This window comes from Melozone crissalis, unplaced genomic scaffold (assembly GCF_028551555.1).
Source record: "Melozone crissalis strain CALT ecotype California unplaced genomic scaffold, PUWL_Pcris_2 ptg000045l_1, whole genome shotgun sequence".
NCBI classification, from domain to species: Eukaryota; Metazoa; Chordata; class Aves; order Passeriformes; family Passerellidae; genus Melozone; species Melozone crissalis.
In genome coordinates this window covers 31,160,970-31,181,287 of record NW_026535823.1, presented here as the reverse complement: position 1 = coordinate 31,181,287, position 20,318 = coordinate 31,160,970, and the positions used below count along the sequence as shown (strand labels likewise).

At 39.8% G+C, this 20,318-nt stretch overlaps 1 protein-coding gene across 1 annotated transcript; it reads right to left on the bottom strand.

Moving 5' to 3' along the window:
• Window positions 1-1,018: 1,018 nt before the first annotated feature.
• Window positions 1,019-20,297, bottom strand: EFCAB7 (EF-hand calcium binding domain 7). Its single transcript, XM_054286000.1, has 14 exons — window positions 20,253-20,297; window positions 17,956-18,125; window positions 14,407-14,618; window positions 13,958-14,044; window positions 12,948-13,134; window positions 12,156-12,286; window positions 9,078-9,219; window positions 8,483-8,592; window positions 7,710-7,867; window positions 7,384-7,517; window positions 5,816-5,964; window positions 3,931-4,140; window positions 2,594-2,701; window positions 1,019-1,579 (listed from the first exon to the last, which is right to left on the bottom strand). The coding sequence occupies exons 2-14, from the start codon at window positions 18,122-18,124 to the stop codon at window positions 1,505-1,507; spliced, it is 1,872 nt and encodes a 623-aa protein (XP_054141975.1). The 5' UTR covers window position 18,125; window positions 20,253-20,297; the 3' UTR covers window positions 1,019-1,504.
• Window positions 20,298-20,318: the final 21 nt, after the last annotated feature.

Genomic DNA, 20,318 nt, shown 5'->3' with positions numbered 1-20,318 from the left:
AATCTCACCTCCTCGAGGGTAGGAAAGGTAGAACCTGCCATGGAGAGTTTGCCCAAGTCCTTACTTCAAAAATTGGATAATGAAACCCTTCCTGGCAGCAGGAGGATCAGAAAACAAATGAGGTTCCCTGTGCAGTGCTGTGCCATGTTTTTTACCTGCAGCAAACCCAACTCTTTCCACGTGCAGTGATTTCTCAGCTAAGCCCTTCTTTCAGCTTTAACCATTCCTTCCCTAAAATGCAGAGAGAGTTGCATATGAATTCCTGCCACATCTAAAAAGACTGATTTTACAAACAAAAGAAATGTAAATCATGGACTGCTCACTTTGTGGTGTCTGTCCCACACAGCATCTCCTTCTAGACAAGGAGCTGGGAATTTCTGCTTTACCCACATTTTGCCTGAGGCTGCATTTGCAGAGCTCAGTCAGAGCTAAAAATCACCAAGTACTTTTGGGGCCTCAACTTCTTTTAGACAGTTCTGAAAATGGAAATGATACCTGTGGTACTTGCTAAGGAAAAACCATGGAAAACTCAAAGTTCACCAGGAATCCAGCCTGAGTGTGTACATCAGAGCCCAGCTCTCGTTTTGTCACTGACATTTACTTGCCCAGTGTAAGATTACAGCAGAGTAACAGCAGAGAGCAGGACTCTGGGCAGATAAAAATAACTCTGCAACACTGCTTGCTGCCCTCACACATGAGGTCACACACATTTAATGGCTATTTTAAACTCAAACACTTTTTAAGCATCCAGAGGCCAGGGTCATCTCTTTTTTTTCACATTAAAGATATTTAGAGGAACCAGGAAAATACAATAAAATATAATACTGAATGTTTTTAGTACCTCAAAGATGGCTTTCATTGCTGTTGCAGCCCAAACTTGGTGCACTTCAGTCTTCTTATTTCAGCTGCTCTGGGAATAATTAATTGCTGTTAACAGTCAAGAGCCCAAGACAAACCTTCATTTTTCCCAAATGATGTTATTTCCTTATTGCATATGGAAAGGCAGATTTTATTTTATTTTATATAAAAGAGTATAAAACCAGGCAGAAATTACAGAACAAGGGTAAGATAAGGATTATCAGCAAATGACCAAAAAAAAAGAGGGAAAGAAACAAATCCTTTATCAAGTGACAAAATTACATGAACCTCATCCCTTTATACTTTCACATCAAAATCACAGGAATGTTTAATTAGGAACCCATTTAAAGTTTTTTTCTCCTCAGTGAAGCAGTTCCAGCCAGTAAGGGAATTACAATCCATGGTATGGAAAAGAAAGGCACATTAGGGAAACAATCTTTCATAAAGCAAAATTATATTACAACTGGCAGCTGGATTACTGAACAGCACTAATTTTTATTGTGCCTCAGTGTTTTCATGCCAAAACCATCAAGAAATATACATGTATGCCAGCTTTTTGAGAAGGACAGGACTATAAATTGTCTGAAAGCTGCCCAAAGCTAATCCTGGTTGAGGGTGGCTGCTGCCAGCCCTGGCACTGGGAGGTTTAACACACAAGGGAGTGCACACAGCTGTAAATCCACTCTTCCTGCTCATTCAGGGCCATCACGTGCTGAGAGACCTGGCACAAGAGAAGGCAGAGGTGAAAGAGAACTCTCTTTACTGGAAAACTGTTACCCAATGTGCTGTGGAAGCAAAATGTTCAGTACCTGTGTCACTAAATGATGGATATTCATCATCTACACTGACAGCTATTCAAAAATTACTCTTGAACTTCACAGTATAATATCCATAAGGACTGAGCCTACAGTTCATTCTGAATGAAGCCTAAATTCAAATTTAAAACCACCTTACTGGATTGGGCAGTGGGTATCCAAAGTGTCAGCAGCAATTTAGATAGGCCTTGCCATGTCATGGGACTGCTCTGCTTACAACAGGTTTGAATTAATCCACCCTGGAAAGCTGGGAAATAAAATAGCTTGGATGCCTCTGCTTTTACACAAAGAAACTTTCAGGGAAATAAAACCAGGGGGTTATTGATAAATAAATGAAGAAAAACATCATCTGCATTTGTAATGCGTTTTCCACCACATTCCATCCCTCAGGACCCTCATTTGGAATTGTCACTAAAGCCTGCCCAGCTCTACAGCAGGGCTCAGCAATATCAAATTGTCTCATGGTTAACATGATCCCCAAACCAAGTTTAACAAAAGTTAACCACCAGCAAAGCACAGTCTGCCCAAGGACTGCAGTACATTTATTTCTCCTTCTGATTAGTGCATGCTTGGTCTGTTCTCACAAGCATCAATACATGGGATTAAAAATTGCTAAGTGAAAAAAAAAATAAAATATAGCCTTAGAAAAAGAGTATTAAAATATTAGTGCATGTATGGAATGGACAAGTGAAACATGCCCATGTATGAAAAGTGGATTATTGATTTTTATATAAAATTGCATAGGAAAACAGAGATACATTAAATACACGATCAGCTTTGAAATAATAAAAAGTGCATCTGATCTGGTCAGAAGATGCCACTGTCCACATGCTCATTATCGTGATAAAAGCCCTACAAAAAAAAATATAAATATGTCACCTGATTTTCTCTAAAGTTGGCTAAGCAATAAAAAGCCTTACCATCATGGATTTTGGAGCCACTTCCACAGCAAAAACTGTCAGCCCCCTGTTGTTCAGGCAGTTCTTACTCTGCTCATTGTTGACATGAATTATCACTTTATTTTCAGACTGCAGGTGAAAAAACATGAAGGAGCCATTAAGACTTTCCTGGTTAAGTGTCTGTTCTTTGGGTAACAGCTGCACACTCCTTGGACTTCTGTGACCTTGCTGTTTTAGGCACAGAAATGCTCAATGGATACTCTGAAGAGTAACAGACACTCTTTGAGGAGTAACAGACACTCTTTGAGGAGTAACAGTTTCAAAGGTCCTTTAGCACCACAGTCATGGTCAAAAGCAATTTAAGATTCATTGAAACAACACAAGGACTTGTGAAGTTACAATCTGGCCTTGTTGTATCTTCCCAGCCTGTCCCCGTGGAGCTTCCCCAGCGTTCCCACCCAGCCTGGTGAGATCCACAAACCAACCCAAGTGGTATAAACAGAGTGGGCAGAGATCTGAGAGCATCAAGTTGTCTCAGTGCAGCCCTGATCTCCTTCTCTGACATATCCCCAAACACAAAAATAACTCTGGAATATCCACCCTAAAGGGCGAAGTGCAAAGCCAAATCCAGAGTTCCAGGAGCCTCAGCATCCAGTCCTAATATTAGTCCCTCCAAGCCACCCCCTTTAAATGTCTGGGCATTTAAAAATACACTTCTTGCTGTGATCCTTTAAGATTTAAAGCATCTGAAGTTTAACATCTTGCTGTGCTGTGTTTATTTACTCACAGTTCCTGGTATAAAGGAAACTGAGAATATTCATTGTGATCTGTGGAAAAAGGTTTAAAATCTCATCAACCACTTCTACTTGGATTTACAACTTTCAGCTTGAATTACTAATAAAGCAAACCTGGAGGAATAATCAGGTGAGAACTCATCCATAACACTCCTAAAAATCACTGTTCTTTGACTTTCTTATAGACACTGAAAATATTCAGCAGTGTAAATGCTGAGATCTTTGCTCTTGCTCTAATTGCATTTCCTGCTGTTAGTGTTTGTCTCTTCATATGATGATGATACTGTGCCAAAATATTGAGAAATTGGGATGTGAACACAAAAAATACTCAGTTTCTATATGGTAGTTAAAAGTGCTTTCCTCATTATAACAATCTGCCCCTTGCAGGAGCACTGCCCCAGGCTCTTCTGAAGCCACAAGGAGCACATCAGGCAGGGTTTTTTTAATGAAACAGACACCAAAACCTGATTTTAGGAACAGCAACTCTCAAATATGACCCAAGGAAGGAGGAGGAACAATAGCAGACATGAGCACAAGGTACAATATGGAAGTTGCAGGCCATACCTTATTCTCAATCACAGAGGTGATCCTGCTGCCTGATCTGCAGGTGTGGATGAAGATGCTCTCAGAGCCACCCAGCACTTTGGCCTCTCCTTTGTTAACCACAGACCTGCAGAGAGCCCTGCTGAGCTGGGAGCCCCCTGCCTCCAGGGCAATGGCTCCAATTCTGGGTTTGCACCTCTCTGCACAGACATCAATGACAAAGGGGCAGGCCTGCAGTGAAGAACATGAGTTTTAGCATCACTCCAGCTAGAGTTTTCCCCTCAGATTTTCCCCCACAGCTCCTAAGTATTTTCATATTTGAGCTAGAATGACCCAGGTATAAATATTTCCCTGAATATTTAATATTATAAGCCGTGAGCCGTGGTAATCTTTTACACCAAATGAAAGCCCAGGACAAGTGGCCTTTTTCATTTCCAGTTCAACACAGCAAACCCTTCCTTGGACAGCAAAATGTCCAGGAATTGAGATAAAACCTGAATGTATTCCAGTGTCTGAAATAAACCTGTCACACTGCTGCTGTTTGTGCCACCCCACACAGATTTAACACCTCTGCAATGTTGCATTGAGCACTCTGGGAGTATCTTGGCTGTATTTTACTCCTGGTGTAACAGCCAGGGGTTTGTATTTTCTTAGACTCACTCCCAGCACCTCAATTCCCTTCCAAAGGCTGTTGGAATCCACCAGGATTTCTCAAGTTCTCTCAGTGCTCCCAAAAGATCAATCTGAAATTATTTGAAATCAAGGAATTAAAGAGTTAAGTGAGAGACACGAGTTAACAGCTGGAGATTTTTAGATTAATTACAGAATCATTTGAGAGCTGAGCTGTCCTTTGGAAAGCAAAGGCTGGAGCCAGAACCCACAGCTGGAACAAGGCACAAACACCTTCCTGAAATTCCTGACTGGAGAACTTCCCCCAAATGCTCTTTTTTGGAGGAGGGCTCTCTCTTGTGGCTGAAATGCAGAAAAACAGCCTTGCACGGGCTCTGCCAACCACAACAGAAAAAGGAGCTCATCCTTAAATCCCTCAGCATCATCCCAAAATTTTCACTGAGAGATAACTGGTATCTCTCACACTGACTATTTTTAGATCTTCTTATATTTTATATACTGACTACATTGACCTGTTTAACAAAATTAAATAATATTATCAGACTGTGATCCTAAAAATCGGGGAATTTCCTGGGAATTAATGATTTAATTACCTGTATATTGAATGCTTGAATATTTCATAGGTTTTTTTCTCTTCTTAAAAGAGATCCTCTTTCTTTAGAAAGAATTACTGACATCAGGAATATGAAATATGTATTTCAGAATATAAAAACAAATAAATAATTTTTAAACCTGTAAGGGCATAGTAACATCAGAGAAATAATCCCTGGTCCTGCAAAGTAAACAATGGGTGACCCAAACCCTAAAATTGTAATGAAGCATTAAAACACTGTTCTGAAAGGCAACAATAACAGAAATAGTTATGTCTGGAAACTAGGAATTCTGAGTCATGTGGGAAAAATTTATCTTTATCCACTTCTATTGTGGTTTGGCCATAAAATTGACTTTTTAAAGGAGAAAAAGTCCTGTTTTTTCTAAATTTGCTGACAGGTCACAGTTTAACACCTTTATCTTCCTATCACTCCCTATCAACAGAGAGCATGGATTCTTTTAACAGATACAATCAAAAATCCCTTCCTCTATAACTTCATAAAATTCTGGCTTTTTCTAAAGCAAAAGAAAATTTCTCTTTTCAAAGATCCAAATACTGTTCTCAGAATCAGAACAGTGACAGCCCTGGATGGTGGCAGTGGGTCCCTCCCTCCTGCAATCAGTTTGTGGCAGGCACAAAGATTGCAGCAGTGAAATGTGCAGGATTTTTGCTCTTCTCTCCTACCTCTGTCATTTCTAAGGCTCTGTTGTAGCCCAGGGACAACAAAGTGACCCAAAGGTCCCAGGGGTCCCCATCCCGGTCATTGGCTTCCATGAGATTCAAATCCAGAAATCCTTGTCTTGTGAGCTCATTCTTCTTCATCTCAAAATTTTCTGGTTCAAAGGAATAAAAACAGCACTTAAAAATCTGTTCTGTCTGCAAACAGCTTCAAACACCTTCATCCTTCCAAAGGCAGAATCCCCCTCCTGTTAATAAAGTTGAAAAATGGAGCCAACTCAGAGCCTCAGATCTCCAAGGTTATTTGGGAAAGAAAGTCCTTGAGCAGGCATGTGCTGTTTGCAGAGCTCCCCTGTGGGTTTGGGATAATGCCTACAAACATTAGACAACCCCAAAAAAGGGAGATTTCAAAACAAGAAGAGTTCATATGGATTTTTTTTCCCTGAAAGTTTGTGGTTGAGCTTTGCAGAATGGGGTATTTTAGGAATGGGGAATGAAAGGCAGCTGGAGCCAGCACCTTGAAATGCTTCAGGTCCTTGATACAGAAATGATTTACTTAGTTCCTAAAAAGCAATAAAATTCCAGTAATCCTAACACCCCTCTCTGGAGAGAATATCATAGATCCACCACTCTAATGTCAGCAAACACATAATTGAAATGTCCTCATGTCAGGGACTTTTAAAAATGGTTTTCTCATCTTCATAACAATGCTAAATCTTTACTATATATTATTAAAAAGGGATTACAATTTAATAAATCTATCCAAGGGTACAGATGCTGTAATAAATGGCTTGAACTTTGGTGTCAGGATTGATGATATTCATGTGAACCCTTCCTCTGATTGATGGCCTGGTGAAACATTCCCAGCTTCTCCTCCTTCCCCTCTTATTTATTCACACATTTCCACCCTCCTACTTGTACCACCCTGACAAAGCCATCAAGGGTGGGAAAGCACATCCAGGCATCAAACAGAGGAAAAATTCAGCCCTAGAAATGTATTTTTGTAGGAGTTTTCCATCAGTTAGGAAAAATTCTGATACCTCAGTGTGTTTTGGGAAGAGATCATTAATGGGGCTTGCCAGATTTAAAACATTTTGGCCAATGTGCCACAGCCTCCAAAGGAATTATGTCAGACATGACATGGAATTATAAAAGGAGACACTGGCAACCCACAAAAACTCTGGGTGCCAATTTGTAGCATCAGATCCACACTAATTAAATGTCCCTCTCCACACTTTGTGAGATAAAAAGAGCAGCACCAGCCCAATCTGCACAAAGGAGATGGATTAAACAAATACCTGTGGCAGTTTCCTTCCCCATAGGATCCAGCATTACAAACCCTGTAGGTTTTGGCAGCTACAAACAATTAGGAAGGGGAAGAACTTTCTCAGCAGAAGGTCAGTGGCACACACAGCAGAATAAAACAAAGCAAAGGACAGGAGACTGGAAAAAAAGAAAGAGAAAGGAGGAAGAGAAAAATATCTACACATGTTCTTGGAATAGGTACAGAACACCCAGTCCTATCCAGCTTGGAAGTTAATTGAGAGCCTTAATTAGCACAGAAATGAACTTACCCTTGCACACAGCCCAGGCCTCCTGGTCACACTTCTCCCCACTTGTCCTCAGCTCAAAGAAGTTGTACTCCTCCAGACTCAGGAGGCCATTCCCATCCAAATCAATTGTTTCAAATACATCCAACAAAGCAGCTCTGAGGGGTGAGAAAGACCAAACTATTTCCAAAGGCTTCCACTTCCTTTTACTGTCTCATAGCATTGCCAAGAACTGTCCAGTCTGTTTGAGATTATTCTGTACAAAGAGTACTTCAGGAAAATCCAGATTTAAAAAGCCACATTTTAGCTGGAAGGAGATTTTTATTCCCATGTTTAGGAATGAAACTCACCGGAATTCTTTGGTGAGAGCCAGCTCTCCATCTTCATCCCTCCACACCAGTTTGGCTTCTCCAGCAATTTGGGTTTTTCCCTTCCTCAGCCTGCAGCCAGTTGTGAAAGGGAGCAGCCAATAAACCCCAGCTCCAAGCTCCCCTCTCCAGCCAAACATCTGCTCTTAAAGGAAAACAGAAAAGTTTGTAGGAACTTCTCAAATGATGCCTCTCCTTGTTGCCAGTAATATTCACACAAAACTCATTACTTGGAAATTCATTACTTGAAAATCCTGGGAATGCTGGGTTGTGTCCTTAAAAAAATTGGCTGAGTGAGGCCACTTTAAAGATTAAAAAATAGTAAATCTCTTAGAATAAAAGTTAGAAAAACACAGATGAGGAATAAGGGGAAAATAAATTCATGCTCTTTTATTTCTACCTCAGCAAAGAATATTCTGTGCACTGTGAAGTTCAAATGGCAAGGAGAAAGAAAATTCAAGGAAATTTAAACAAATTTTGCTTTGGAAATGTTGTGTTTGAAGGTGCAGAAATACAACTGAGTTTTTACAGAGTAGCTGTAAACATGGATAAATATGAGTATAAAATTATTGGATGGATTTGTTAATTAGGTTTATTCTGCTCCATAAATGTAACATACATGCAAATGTACCCAGCAACTCAGCAATTCTGGGCACAGCTGGAATTCCTTCCAAACCCATGGAATTCACACCTCCAGCATTAACACACACACTAAAAAATAACAATTAAAATAGAATACTCCAAAAATCTCTAACCTCTCTGTTCTGGAGTTCAGTAAAGCTCACAAGCTGTAAATTCTCTTGGGTTTCATTTTCCTTCAGAATAAACAAAGCTGTATCCACTGACAACCAAGGACAAGGTTTTCCTAAAAAGAAAAATATCCCAAAAATGCATAATAATAATAATGGCCCCAAACTGGTTTTCTTTACATCTCAAAATAGATATTCCCATGGTATTTATTGATCTCTGTGATGAAAAATGGGAAAAAATTCTATTTTATACTACTGGGATTTTCTTCCTGTTTAGGCCAAGCAGATAAATTGTTCCAAGGCTTGTCTTACAGATAAATAATAATTTTATCATTAAGAATTATTAATGAAATAATTCTATCATTAAGGGTGAGCAATATCAAGGAATGGTTACACACCACACAAATTAATTTTAAAAAAGCCAGCCCAGGTGACTTTAAACCAATTTTGGGGTTTAAAGGCTCCTGTTTTATGGGATTAAAAAGGGAATATTCTACTTGGGGAAAAAATAATTCCAATGTAGCAACTGGATGAAGCCCTGTGGTAAATCTTATAAAGAGGTGGTGGCTTGGAGAAGAAAATGAAATATAAATCCACTCACCTTGTGCTTGGGGAATACTGAAAGGTTTGATGGTGACACAAAGTGCAGATCTCTGGGGTAAGTGCAGCCTGTACTTGTGACTGATGATTTCCCCATTCTCCTCCAGGTAGAAGCAGCCTCTGGATTGTGCACATTGCCATTCCTGGAAACCAAACATATTAAGGGTTTTCTTCATTTTGGATGAAGATTAAAGTTCTTTCTCTGAAATGTTAATGAATTTGATTATTGAATAAACCCTGCATAGAGCACACTATGAGATACAGCATCAATATACTTTTATTTCTAAAAAAATCCCAAATAGTCCTTTTGAAGACAAATTTTGCTTCACTTGTGACAATGCCCGAAAAGCACAGAGATTACCCCAATGCTCCTATAGCTAAAAATTAAACTGCAATTGCCACCAAGATTCTACTAATTATATTTGCAAACAGCTGACACATGGAGCAATTTAAATACAAAATTATACACTTTGTAACTCCCTTTCTGATGTTCTTCGGAGGTTTGGAATTTTTTCTTTAAATTAAGTTTTGCTCAAGAAGTTCTAAAATACTTCCAAAGTAAATTGGCTGTGGAAAAGACAAAGATTAATTAAAAATTAAGTGGGATGGCCAATCCCTGGCAGGCACTGCTGCCCAAGTCCCTCCCCTCCTATAATTTCCCATACTCTTTTCACTGTGGGCACAACCTGCTGGAGAAGTTTTTAGGGATAATCCTTAAGTGCAGCTATTTCTGAGCCATGGAGGCAGAGCTCAGCCCCTGGCCAACTTTTATGGAGCAGAATAAACCTAATTAACAAATCTATTCAATAATTTTATACTCATCTTTATCCATGAAACAGGATTTGTAGTGACAGGACAAGGAAAAAAGGGGACCAATCATAAAAAAATAATTAGGAAAAAAGTGGTCAGAGACAAAATATTCCTGGGATTTTGTGGTGAGGGTTGAATATGCAGCAACAGGTGGGGTTGTGTCAGTCAAAAAGTGGATAATGGGAGCTGGGACTAACATAAATCAGTGACAGAATTCCAACATGGAGCTCAGCCTCTTGGACCATTTCCACTGCTATTCCTAAACTGCTTATTCCAACAACTTCATGACTCCTCACTTCATCTAAAAGGAAACTTTTTAAATGGATTTTTTGTCTTCAAACTTGACACATCTGAAATAAGTGGTTGTTTGCTCCAAGTTTGATACCTGCCTAAACTGTTGGACAAAACCCTTATCCTTATCCTCTCCTTTTGGGAAATCAAGCCCTGTTACTCTGGCAGAGAGCATAGGGTGATGCTAGAAGTCCTAAATTATCAAATTCCAAACAGGTAAATCTGGCAAACTAAAAGAGGATTTTCTGTTTGGATTTTCCTCTGTTACTTCAAAGCAGAGCAAAAGTAGTTAAATAATGGCTGAAGTGGGAAATGTTTGTGTTAGAAATGTTAGGCAGCACCTGCTGCTGGTCACTGCTACTGACATTTAAGTTAATATTGAAAATATCCACACATTGATGCATAATTCCTAATAAAAAGCAGTGATTGAGAGGAATATTCTAAGGGTTTTTAGTTTTAGGCCTTTCACCATGTTCTGACTTTCACTGTTTTCCTCTGTCAGAAATGTAAAGTTGGTGTTGCTCCTGAGGGCAATATTTTCTTCCTTATACAGGAAGACATGTGAACAGCAAAAATATAATTTAAAATTCTTGGATATAAGACAAATAAAAAGAAATTTGGGAGGTGGATTCGCATTCACACCAAAAATAAAACCCTGGGTATTTATTCATTGATGCTGGCAGAGCTTGCATTGTGCAAAATGAAGTTTAAAAAAAATAGTTAATTAATAGGAAATATTTAATTTATACTATATTGACTATACACAATTATATTAATATTATTAATATATAATTTTATTACTTGGAAATATTTAATTAATAAGAAATAAAACTTTCCAGGCTTATTGATTGATTTCACATTTTGGATGATGCCAAGCAATACTAATCAATATTTTTTCTTTAGTCAGTTTTTACTAGCTTGTAGAAAGAAAAAGAATCCAATCTTGGGGAAATGTGTGCTGGTTTTATACACCCCACATCATGTTTGAACAAGGTGAGATTGCAGGTTAAATTGCATGGAGGCCCAGAGTGCACAGAAGCCCTGGGAGATGATGTTTGGAAATTTTAATATAGAGCAAATGTCACTGTACAGCAATGGGGAAGATCTAAAGGACTTCAGAGTTCAATAACAAACCCAGAGTTGTTATTTGAAACAAAAATGCAGCTCCTGAGGACAATCAGTTCAGTTTGCCAGCAGCAGTTACACTCTGTGGTCAGAACCATTTTTTCCCTTCTATACAGGAGTCTCCAGCTGCTCATTTTAATGGATCCCAGCAGTTCCCAGTTAATGTTTTCCATTTCTACAGCTATTATTTTCTGTTGAAAGAAAACTAGTAAAGGTTCAGTCAAGAAAGGGAAAACAAAGGGAAAAAGATCAATATTAACACTCTACAAATATTGACTTAGCAAAGTGACTTTGTTGTCTCTCTCCCCCAGGAATTTGTATTGAATGAGTGATTTATTTAAAAGAAAATACTGATAGAACATATTAGTCTAAGTAAAAATCAATATTTTCAGGTTATAGCATCTATTTACCAAGCAATGCCCAAGAAACTAAATATGCTCACAGATTTGTTATTTATTTCCAATTACCTTTCATGCAAAGGTTTATGATACACAATCTTTCAGACTACTTAAGCATTTAAAGTTCTCACCAACCTAATAAATTATTCAATTTTAAATTTCTCAAGAAGTCATTAACTGTTTTCTCCAACAGTGGTTTCATTTATAAAAACCACATTTTGTTCTATTAAATCGTCACACCTGAAAAATTATTTCCAATAACTTGTTGTCAGCAAAACCAACAGTATATAAAAATGTTAATAATAATACATATCAAGAAAGCTCTCAGTAGTTTATAGCTGCCCTTGACAAACTGTTAATAAAACATAAGCCACCATTTTTCTCTGATTTTTAGCTTCTTTAAAATGCAATAACACAGGTGCCTAGAGGAAAACACCATCATTCCAGTGTGATACCTCCATTGTGTCAGGCTCAATAATTAGCTTTGTGTTCCTGCTGCTGCTGCTGGCAGCCACAGTGACAGTGGTGGAGCTGGAAGCTTTGCTGCTTTGAGCTGATGAAGGTCTTGAAGGAGCTCTGCTGTCACCTAGAAACAGAGATATTTCATTACAGTTACATTATTTCAACCCTCTCCTAGTGCTATTAATCCTAAATCTTGCATTTAGAAGCAGAAAGAAAACTGGATGACAAGAATTCCATCAGAAAACTTCCCCTCATCACTGTTGTGTCATTTTTGCACCTCTTTGATTGGAAGCAGCACAAACTGCACCCCAAAATTTCACACCTGGTGCCTCTGCAGCCCATTCCTGTGGAGCTTCTCCAGTTTGGGAAGGTTCTGAAGTATTTCAAGGACATTAAACTGTCCACAACTTATTAACTGTGTTTGAAAAGCAGCCTCAAAAATTGAAACAGACACAGCTTACTGAGAAATGTTTAGGGTTTAATCCTTGTTTAGGAGGGAAATAATTTACCTCTATTGCAACACCTGAACATTCATTTTCTCTCTTCCCTCTGGACTCTATCACATGAAAATCAAAAGAATCCACCCATAGGAATTTGTGAGTTTCACAAATGCAGCCATTTGAATATATTTTAGTGACACACTGATGTGATTGCCACAGTAGAAATCATTTTCATCAATAAAATCTTCAGTAACCTGAGAAAAGCTAAACAATAACTCAACTGCTCATTGAGCCAGAGCTTCATCTCCACAGAAAGAAAACATAAAATATCAGAAATATAAATACCTTTAGGCAGTTTGTGAGCAGGTCTCCTGCAGCCCCTGGGGGATGGTGTTGATGGCAGCGTGATCCCCTCAGGAACAGTTTCAGTTTGATTCCCCAGGTGCTGCTGCCTCAGCCGAGGGTCGGTTTCCAGCCTGGCCCTGGCAGCCTTGCAGCACTGCTCCCTGGTGCTCAGGTACAGCTCACAGAACTGCACAGAGTAAAGGAATATTTCACTCACCAAGCTGCATTTCTCAAAAGGTTTTAAGGAGTAAAATGTAGCATTAGCAAGGTGTTACAGCGACCTGAGTGGGTCGCTGGGGTGGCGAGAGAAGGACGAGAATCTTGTTTCTTGATCAGAAGGCTGGATTTATTGATATATGATATATAATACATTATAACTATACTAATCGGAATAAAGAGAGAAGTTGCAGAGGCTGCTAAGCTAAGAATAGAAAAAAAGAATCTACAACAAAGTTGTGTCCAGGGACTCTGTCCCCAGCTTGCTCCTGTGATTGGCCCTTAATTATAAACATGGGAACATGAACCAATCACAGGTGCATCCTATTGCATTTCACAGCAGCTGATAATAATTATTTACATTCTCTTTCTGGGGCCCTCAACTTCTCAGAAGATGGACAATCCTAAAGAAAGGATTTCTGTGAAAAAATGTCTGCAACAGCAAGGAAAGCACAGCTCAGCAGATGAAATGCATTTCCTCTTCAAGCCCAACATAATTTTAATTTTCATTAATCAGGACAACCACTCAGGTACCACAGTAAAATGCAGCTATGCTTCAGGAAGGTTCAAATATTGAACAAAAATTAAGTGTGGCTGTCAACTCTTCCTTTCTAGATATTGGAAGACTGATTTTTAACACAGGATTCTTACCAGCTTTCCTCCTATGAAACCATATTTATGTACAAATCTTTGTGGGCTGTTTATTCAGTCCAAAGTTTAGAATCCTGGGGTAAGGGCATCACTAATGCTCATACTGTCAATAACACAGGAACAAATATCACTCTTGGCCTTACCTTGTTGTAGTCAAGTTTGCCATTACAGTTAAAGTCAGCTTGTTTAGTGATGCTGGCCACTTCCTCCCAGGTCATTCTGTCACCTCTCTGCAAGGAAAAACCAGCTCAGTTTGGGTTCCTAATCAAGATCTTGTTCACCTACAGCACAAATTCCACAAACAAAGGAAAAGCCTTTATATATTCTTACAGAGAATCTTATCTTGCAATAGATTTCAACAGATTTGGATTTGAACCATGAAAATAGAGGTCAAAATCATTAAAAACTTTGTCTTTACAATGCTACTAAATATCAAGAGATCAACTGTATCAGTTTATGTAATTCTGTAGCATCTTCTGGAAACCCACCATGAAAATCTTCCATAAAATGGAGAATCCCAGATCCCAGTACCAACTAATTTCCAAAACTCTATTAATTAAGGATGGATAATTAGTATTCTAGTGATACTTACTGTTGTAAGAATTTTACAAAGTTCATCATGTGAAATATATCCAGCTTTATCTGTGTCTATTTTACCAAATGCTTCAAGCAGTTCATTTCTTGTAGCTGGCTTTTCCTTTTTTAAAATAGCACAGAAATCATCAAAATTCAGTGAAGATGTTTGTGAAGTCCAGTATTTGTTAATGGTCTTCTGAGAAGGATTTCTTCCAGCCTGCTGAAGTACTGAACAATAAAACACAATATTACATATATATCCCAGCTGTTAGAAAAGGAGTTTTCTCCAAACATCCTTGAGTCACTTTCCATGTTCAGATTTTTTTTAAAGCCAAATTACTCCAAGAGAAAAGTGGGTCTGTAGGACAGTTTTGGTTATGATCTTAATTAAAATATCAATATGTCTATGAACTCAAAGACAGTCTCAAGTGTAAAACTCAGCCTATATCCAGTGTCTCAATATCATTAATATATTATTTTTAAGTCTGCACATTATAGATCCTATTTATACTAAGACCAACATCATCTCTGCACTTTCTTTGCCAAGAACTGAAATCTGGAGTAGAATTTATCTGAGACAATATTTTCTGTCATGCCTGTACATTTGAACCTATCAATTCAAATTATACATTAATTTTAAGGGAAAAATGATACCACCAGTGCCATGGGTGTTACACCTGGCACTCTCCAAAATGAATTTGCTGGATCTATTTGCCTCTTCCAGGCCTTTGCTGAAAACATCCTTTCAGTTTTCAGTGTATTACATTAAATGGAAATTAAATTCAGATAAACAGCCTATCTGAAATGAGAGGGCTGCTTTTGTACCTTCCCAAATAATCTTTAAGGGATTATTTAAGGGAAGCACAGGAGATCCTCCATTTGATTGTGAGCCAGCTGAGCAGGGCCCAAGGCTGTGCTGGGAGCTGCTGAGGAGCATCTGTGAAATGAGGCGGTGGCATGGTGACAGCGCTCAGTGGGACCTGTGGCACCAGCAAACCAACCAACAAACAAATCAACCAACCAAGCAGGCACCTCTGCTGGTAATGCCTGCCTCAGAGCCAAGCACTAAATAAGGATTTGTGCCCTGCCACCTCTGCTGGAGGAGCCAGAGCAGAGCAGGGCTCACATCCTTATCCCAGCCATGCCTGGAGCAATGGTTTGGGGATTTCAGTGTCAAGGGCACAGGGAAGGAAGGGCAGTGACCCTGGGGGTTTGTTCCCATGGTTGGGAGAGCTCCCTGGAATGGCAGTGCAGCACATTGTCGTGTGGAGAGTTTTGTCAAAGAGTGGCTTGAGGAGAGAGGATATTACAGTGACCTGAGTGGGTCGCTGGGGTGGTGAGAGAGAAGGACGAGAATCTTGTTTCTTGATCAGAAGGCTGGATTTATTGATATATAATATATAATACATTATAACTATAATAATAGGAATAAAGAGAGAAGTTGCAGAGGCTTGCTAAGCTAAGAATAGAAAGAAAAAAATTCCAAAACAAGACAATTCTCTGTCCCTGTGTTCCAGAGAGCTTGCCCTGTGATTGGCTCTTAATGGTACACATGAAACACGAACCAATCACAGGTGCATCCTATTGCATTCCACAGCAGCTGATAACAATTGTTTACATTCTCTTTCTGAGGCCCTTGCTTCCCAGAAAATGCAGAAATCTGAAAGAAAGGATTTCTGTGAAAAAATGTCTGCAACAAGAGGACACAGCCGAATTAATTTGGTAAAGATGTCCTAACTAGGGCAGAGGCCTTTTTGCAGGCAGGGTGTCTGTTGAGAATGTAGCAGACTAGAGAATGGAAAAGTACAAGACCGTGGCTAATTCCAAGTCCTACACCTGTGAGATAGCATGTCCTTGGGCCTAGCTGTAGTAGGATAACAAATAGTGAAAGAGACATGAGAAAAGAGAGATGTAACCCCTAAGGAATGAGGAAGAGTTCATGGTATAGTTTAACCAATAGATTGCTTGGCTTGCAGAATATTCATAAGCTTATTATTTGCTGTATAAGTGTTTGATGCTTTCTTCAATAAACTGGACCTGTGATGAACCAGCTGGTGTCCTGGTCCCCTTCCTACTACATTATTATTATATTTGACAGATCTCCTTCAAATGTACAATCCTTAATTTTATATCTCCAGGGAGATCAGCACTTACCATCCCCTGCATGCCTCCCAGTTTGTATTTGTTCTCACATCAGACTGCACCTTTTATTTATATTTCTTTTTGGTCTGATCCTGCTAAATCACTCCAGTAATATTACAACAGACAGGAAATTAAGCTGCTCTTTGGAGATCAGCAAAACTCCTACAAATAAAATTTCCCAGGGCCAATCTCTCAGTGAGCACTTTAGTTTGGAATATCAGCCAAACTTCATGAAGCAAGAGGTGCTTAAACATTGGCACCACTCGTTTGAGAAATGCCAAAATTGACTTAAGATTAAATATAAGTCTTTAACTCTCAATGCTTACAAATTCTAAAATAAATTCTTCAATATCTCTGGAAGGATTGAGAGTCTAAACAATTAACTGCCCTCTCTAGGTTGACCTTGAAAGCAAAATGCCCAAACACTTTCTGTGTAGCCAAGTGGCATATGGATTAGCTGGGAGCCAAAGCATTTATTAGAGAGATGACATTTGCTCACACCACCCCTCTGTTAAAATCCAGATTATCCCAAACTATCATTAGGATGCCAAAAAGGCCCTTTTATTGCAGCTGGGAAAGCCTGCAGAGCACCAAGTCACAAGCTGCAGGAATATGCTTGGTAATGGGTGGAATTTCATGTTCTGCTGAAGGGAAAGAGGCTGCAATCAGTGCACTCAGCTTTAACAGTGGTGGTTTCCATGAAAAACCTTCTTAAAAAGAACAGAAATGCTCTAAGGAAAAAAAAATCATCACCCAAACAGAGCACACAATCCTACAACTCCAAGAAACTGCAAAGTCGGAATTGTATTTGCTTGAGGAATTTTATCTGCCCTCAGTCTTACCTTACTCTTTCCTTACCTTACCTGGTCACTAAGATACATTATTAAGAAACCAACTTCCATTTTTCAGGTAAATTTTTCTCATTTCCCTTTGAAATTCCTGAAGTTTTCAAACCAAAGCCCCACAGCTTTCATTTCCTACCAGCAGCCTTATTTAGTGCAGCTGAAGCAGTCAGAGATTTGTTTTTTCTGTTGCACTGCTGACAGCACCACCACTTATGCACAAATATAGTCTGGACAAAAAAAAAAGAGAATTTTAGATTCCAGTCTATGAAAGTAATTCAGTAACTCAGAGGAGTTGAGATAAGAAGTGAGAATTCTTATGGAACACCAGTTGTGGTGGTTTTCTGTGCCAGGACAGAGGCACACCCTAAACTGAGCTGAGACCTTTCCTACTGCTGATTTACAAATAAAATCTAAAATTAAAAATCTACAGTAAAATGCCTCTGTCTGGCATTCCCACTTCCAGCAGGCATCCAAAACTACTCTCAAATCCTTAAACAAATCACTGAGTTTATGCACAGGGATAGCCCCACTGCAATCATCCCATGCAAGAGTTAGAGGGGAAAAGATTCAATCATTACCTAAACTGAGCTGTTCTTTTGATTTAATATTTTCCAAGCTGCTTTTTAAGACAGTCAGATAAGCTGCTCTGCAGTTCATGTAAAAAATGGCTTCTTCTGCATGCTGGGACTTCTTCCCTTGGGAATTTCCTGAGTGGGTGGATTTCTGATTCCCAGGAGTGCTGGCCATCCTGTGAGGGATGAAATTCCAGTTAGAATTTGTAATTGTCCTAAAAATGCCTCTGTTTGTGCTCTGAAACACAGACTAACCCCATTACCCAAACATCCAGGTCATATCCTTTCTTTTCTCCAAATCTGGGATGGGAATTTTAATCTACACTTGTAGGGAAGCACCATGAGAGCCACAAGCAGAAAGAGTTTGAGCTCTACTTATTATTCACAGTTTATTCTTCATTGGCAGTAAAAGGTTTAATTTAACTATATTTTATATAGGTATAGATATTTGATATTAATCACTGTATTTTATATAGGTGCAGATATTTGATATTATAATATTGAATATTATAGTATTATATAAATATTATGTAGTCTTGATTTTTGAAAGCACAAAACCACGTTTTCATGTTATCTGTGAAAGAAGGCTTTGCCATCCATGTTTTCCCTTTTTACTCTTATAACTCAAAAAAACATACAGATAAGAATAAAATTGGTCAAAATTGGAATTCTTAATCTCAAAAAATGCCAGGTTAAGCCCAGAATTCTATTTCTTAGAGTTACCTAAATATAAATAATAGAAATAAGTGTGCATAAAACTTTGAGCAACACAGGCTGTTTATACCCAAGGCCCATAGAGTTATACATGAATGGAAAAAAAACCAAAATCATATTTTTTTCTCAATTATTAAAACAATTCAATGCTGTTTGCTCAACAATGGTCAGCAAACTGACAGCAGCTTTCTGCTTCCACCAGGGGTGATTAAGGTTTTTAGAAGGCCAGCACAGAGGGACACTAAATCCTGTTGTGCTGTTGCTTTAACAGCTTCTTGTATTATTTTACCCAATGTTGACTTCAGGAAATATATTCCAGTACAATAAATAGAATATCTCAAGTTCAGCAACAAGACAACACCATCCCAGGGTCCCCTTCAGGACTCATTGGATTTTTACTCAGGAGGCCTCAATCACTGGCACCTTGTTGAGTTATACAGATCTTTTCCACTTGGGAAAGGCAGATAATAATTGCTTATCAAGGATGAAGTACCTAATTTCTAACTCCCTGACACTTTAATATTGCACAGGCACCAGAAGGACCCCACAGGGACCCCCTGGCACAGCCTGGCTCCTGCACACGGGTGTCACTATAATGAAGCACCAGTGTTACACACACAGAATGGAACTGGGGGGAAAGGCAAGGAGGAGAAGAAGAAATGTTAATTTTCCAGCAACCAGTTTTTAGAAAATGTGAACTCCTGTTTGTAGTCCTTGGACTTCCCATTACTGAGATATTTGTTATGTGGCCAGGAAGTGATGCCAATCCATCACTGGGAAATCCAGGGAGCAGTGGCTCATGACAGCACTGCCAGCAGCCCCATGGCTGGGACATTTGTACTGGGTAAATGGCACTTCAGAAAAATAGACAGAGGGGAGCAATCCAGCCCAGGCTTCCAAACAGGGAGAGAGTAGGTTTAGATTATATTGGGAAGAAATTCCTCCCTGTGAGGGTGGGGAGGCCCTGGAAGCTGTGGCTGCCCCTGGATCCCTGCAAGTGTCCAAGGCCAGGCTGGGTGGGTGTTTCAGCAACCTGGGACAGTGGAAGGAGTCCTTGCCCATGGGTGGAACTGGATGAGTTTTAAAGCCCTTCCAACCTAAAATAGTGCAGTATTCTCAGCCCAGAGCACTGTGCCCCATGCCCAGTCCTCCCTTGGACACCTGCAGGGATGGAGACTCCAGCCCTCCCTGGGCAGCCCCTTCCGATGTCCAATGACCCTTTCTGGGAAGAAATTCCTCCTGTTGGGCAAAGTCAGAGCCTCCGTGGCATCCCTGACCTTCACTCACAGGCTCACCCACACAGAACCCACATTGGCACGGGGAAGCTCTGCCCTGCTGCGGCCCCGTCCACCTGAAACGAGGAAACTTTTCCCGCATGGATCTCATCACCTCCCTCCCTCGTGGGCACAGGGGGCTTCAAGGTCTACATTTGCCAGCCATCGTAAAAAAAATAAATAAATATTACAATCTCCTTCCCCCAGCCCTGAGGGGAACCAGCCCTCCCTCACAACCTCAGCCCCGCTCAGCGATCCCTGACGGACTCCTGAGGCGCGTTCGGCCACCCCGAACATCCCCGGCCCGTCTCCTACCGCGCACAGCGGGACCCGGCGAGCCCACACGGACAGCGCTCTCGCTCTCGGCTTCGGTGTCGGTCC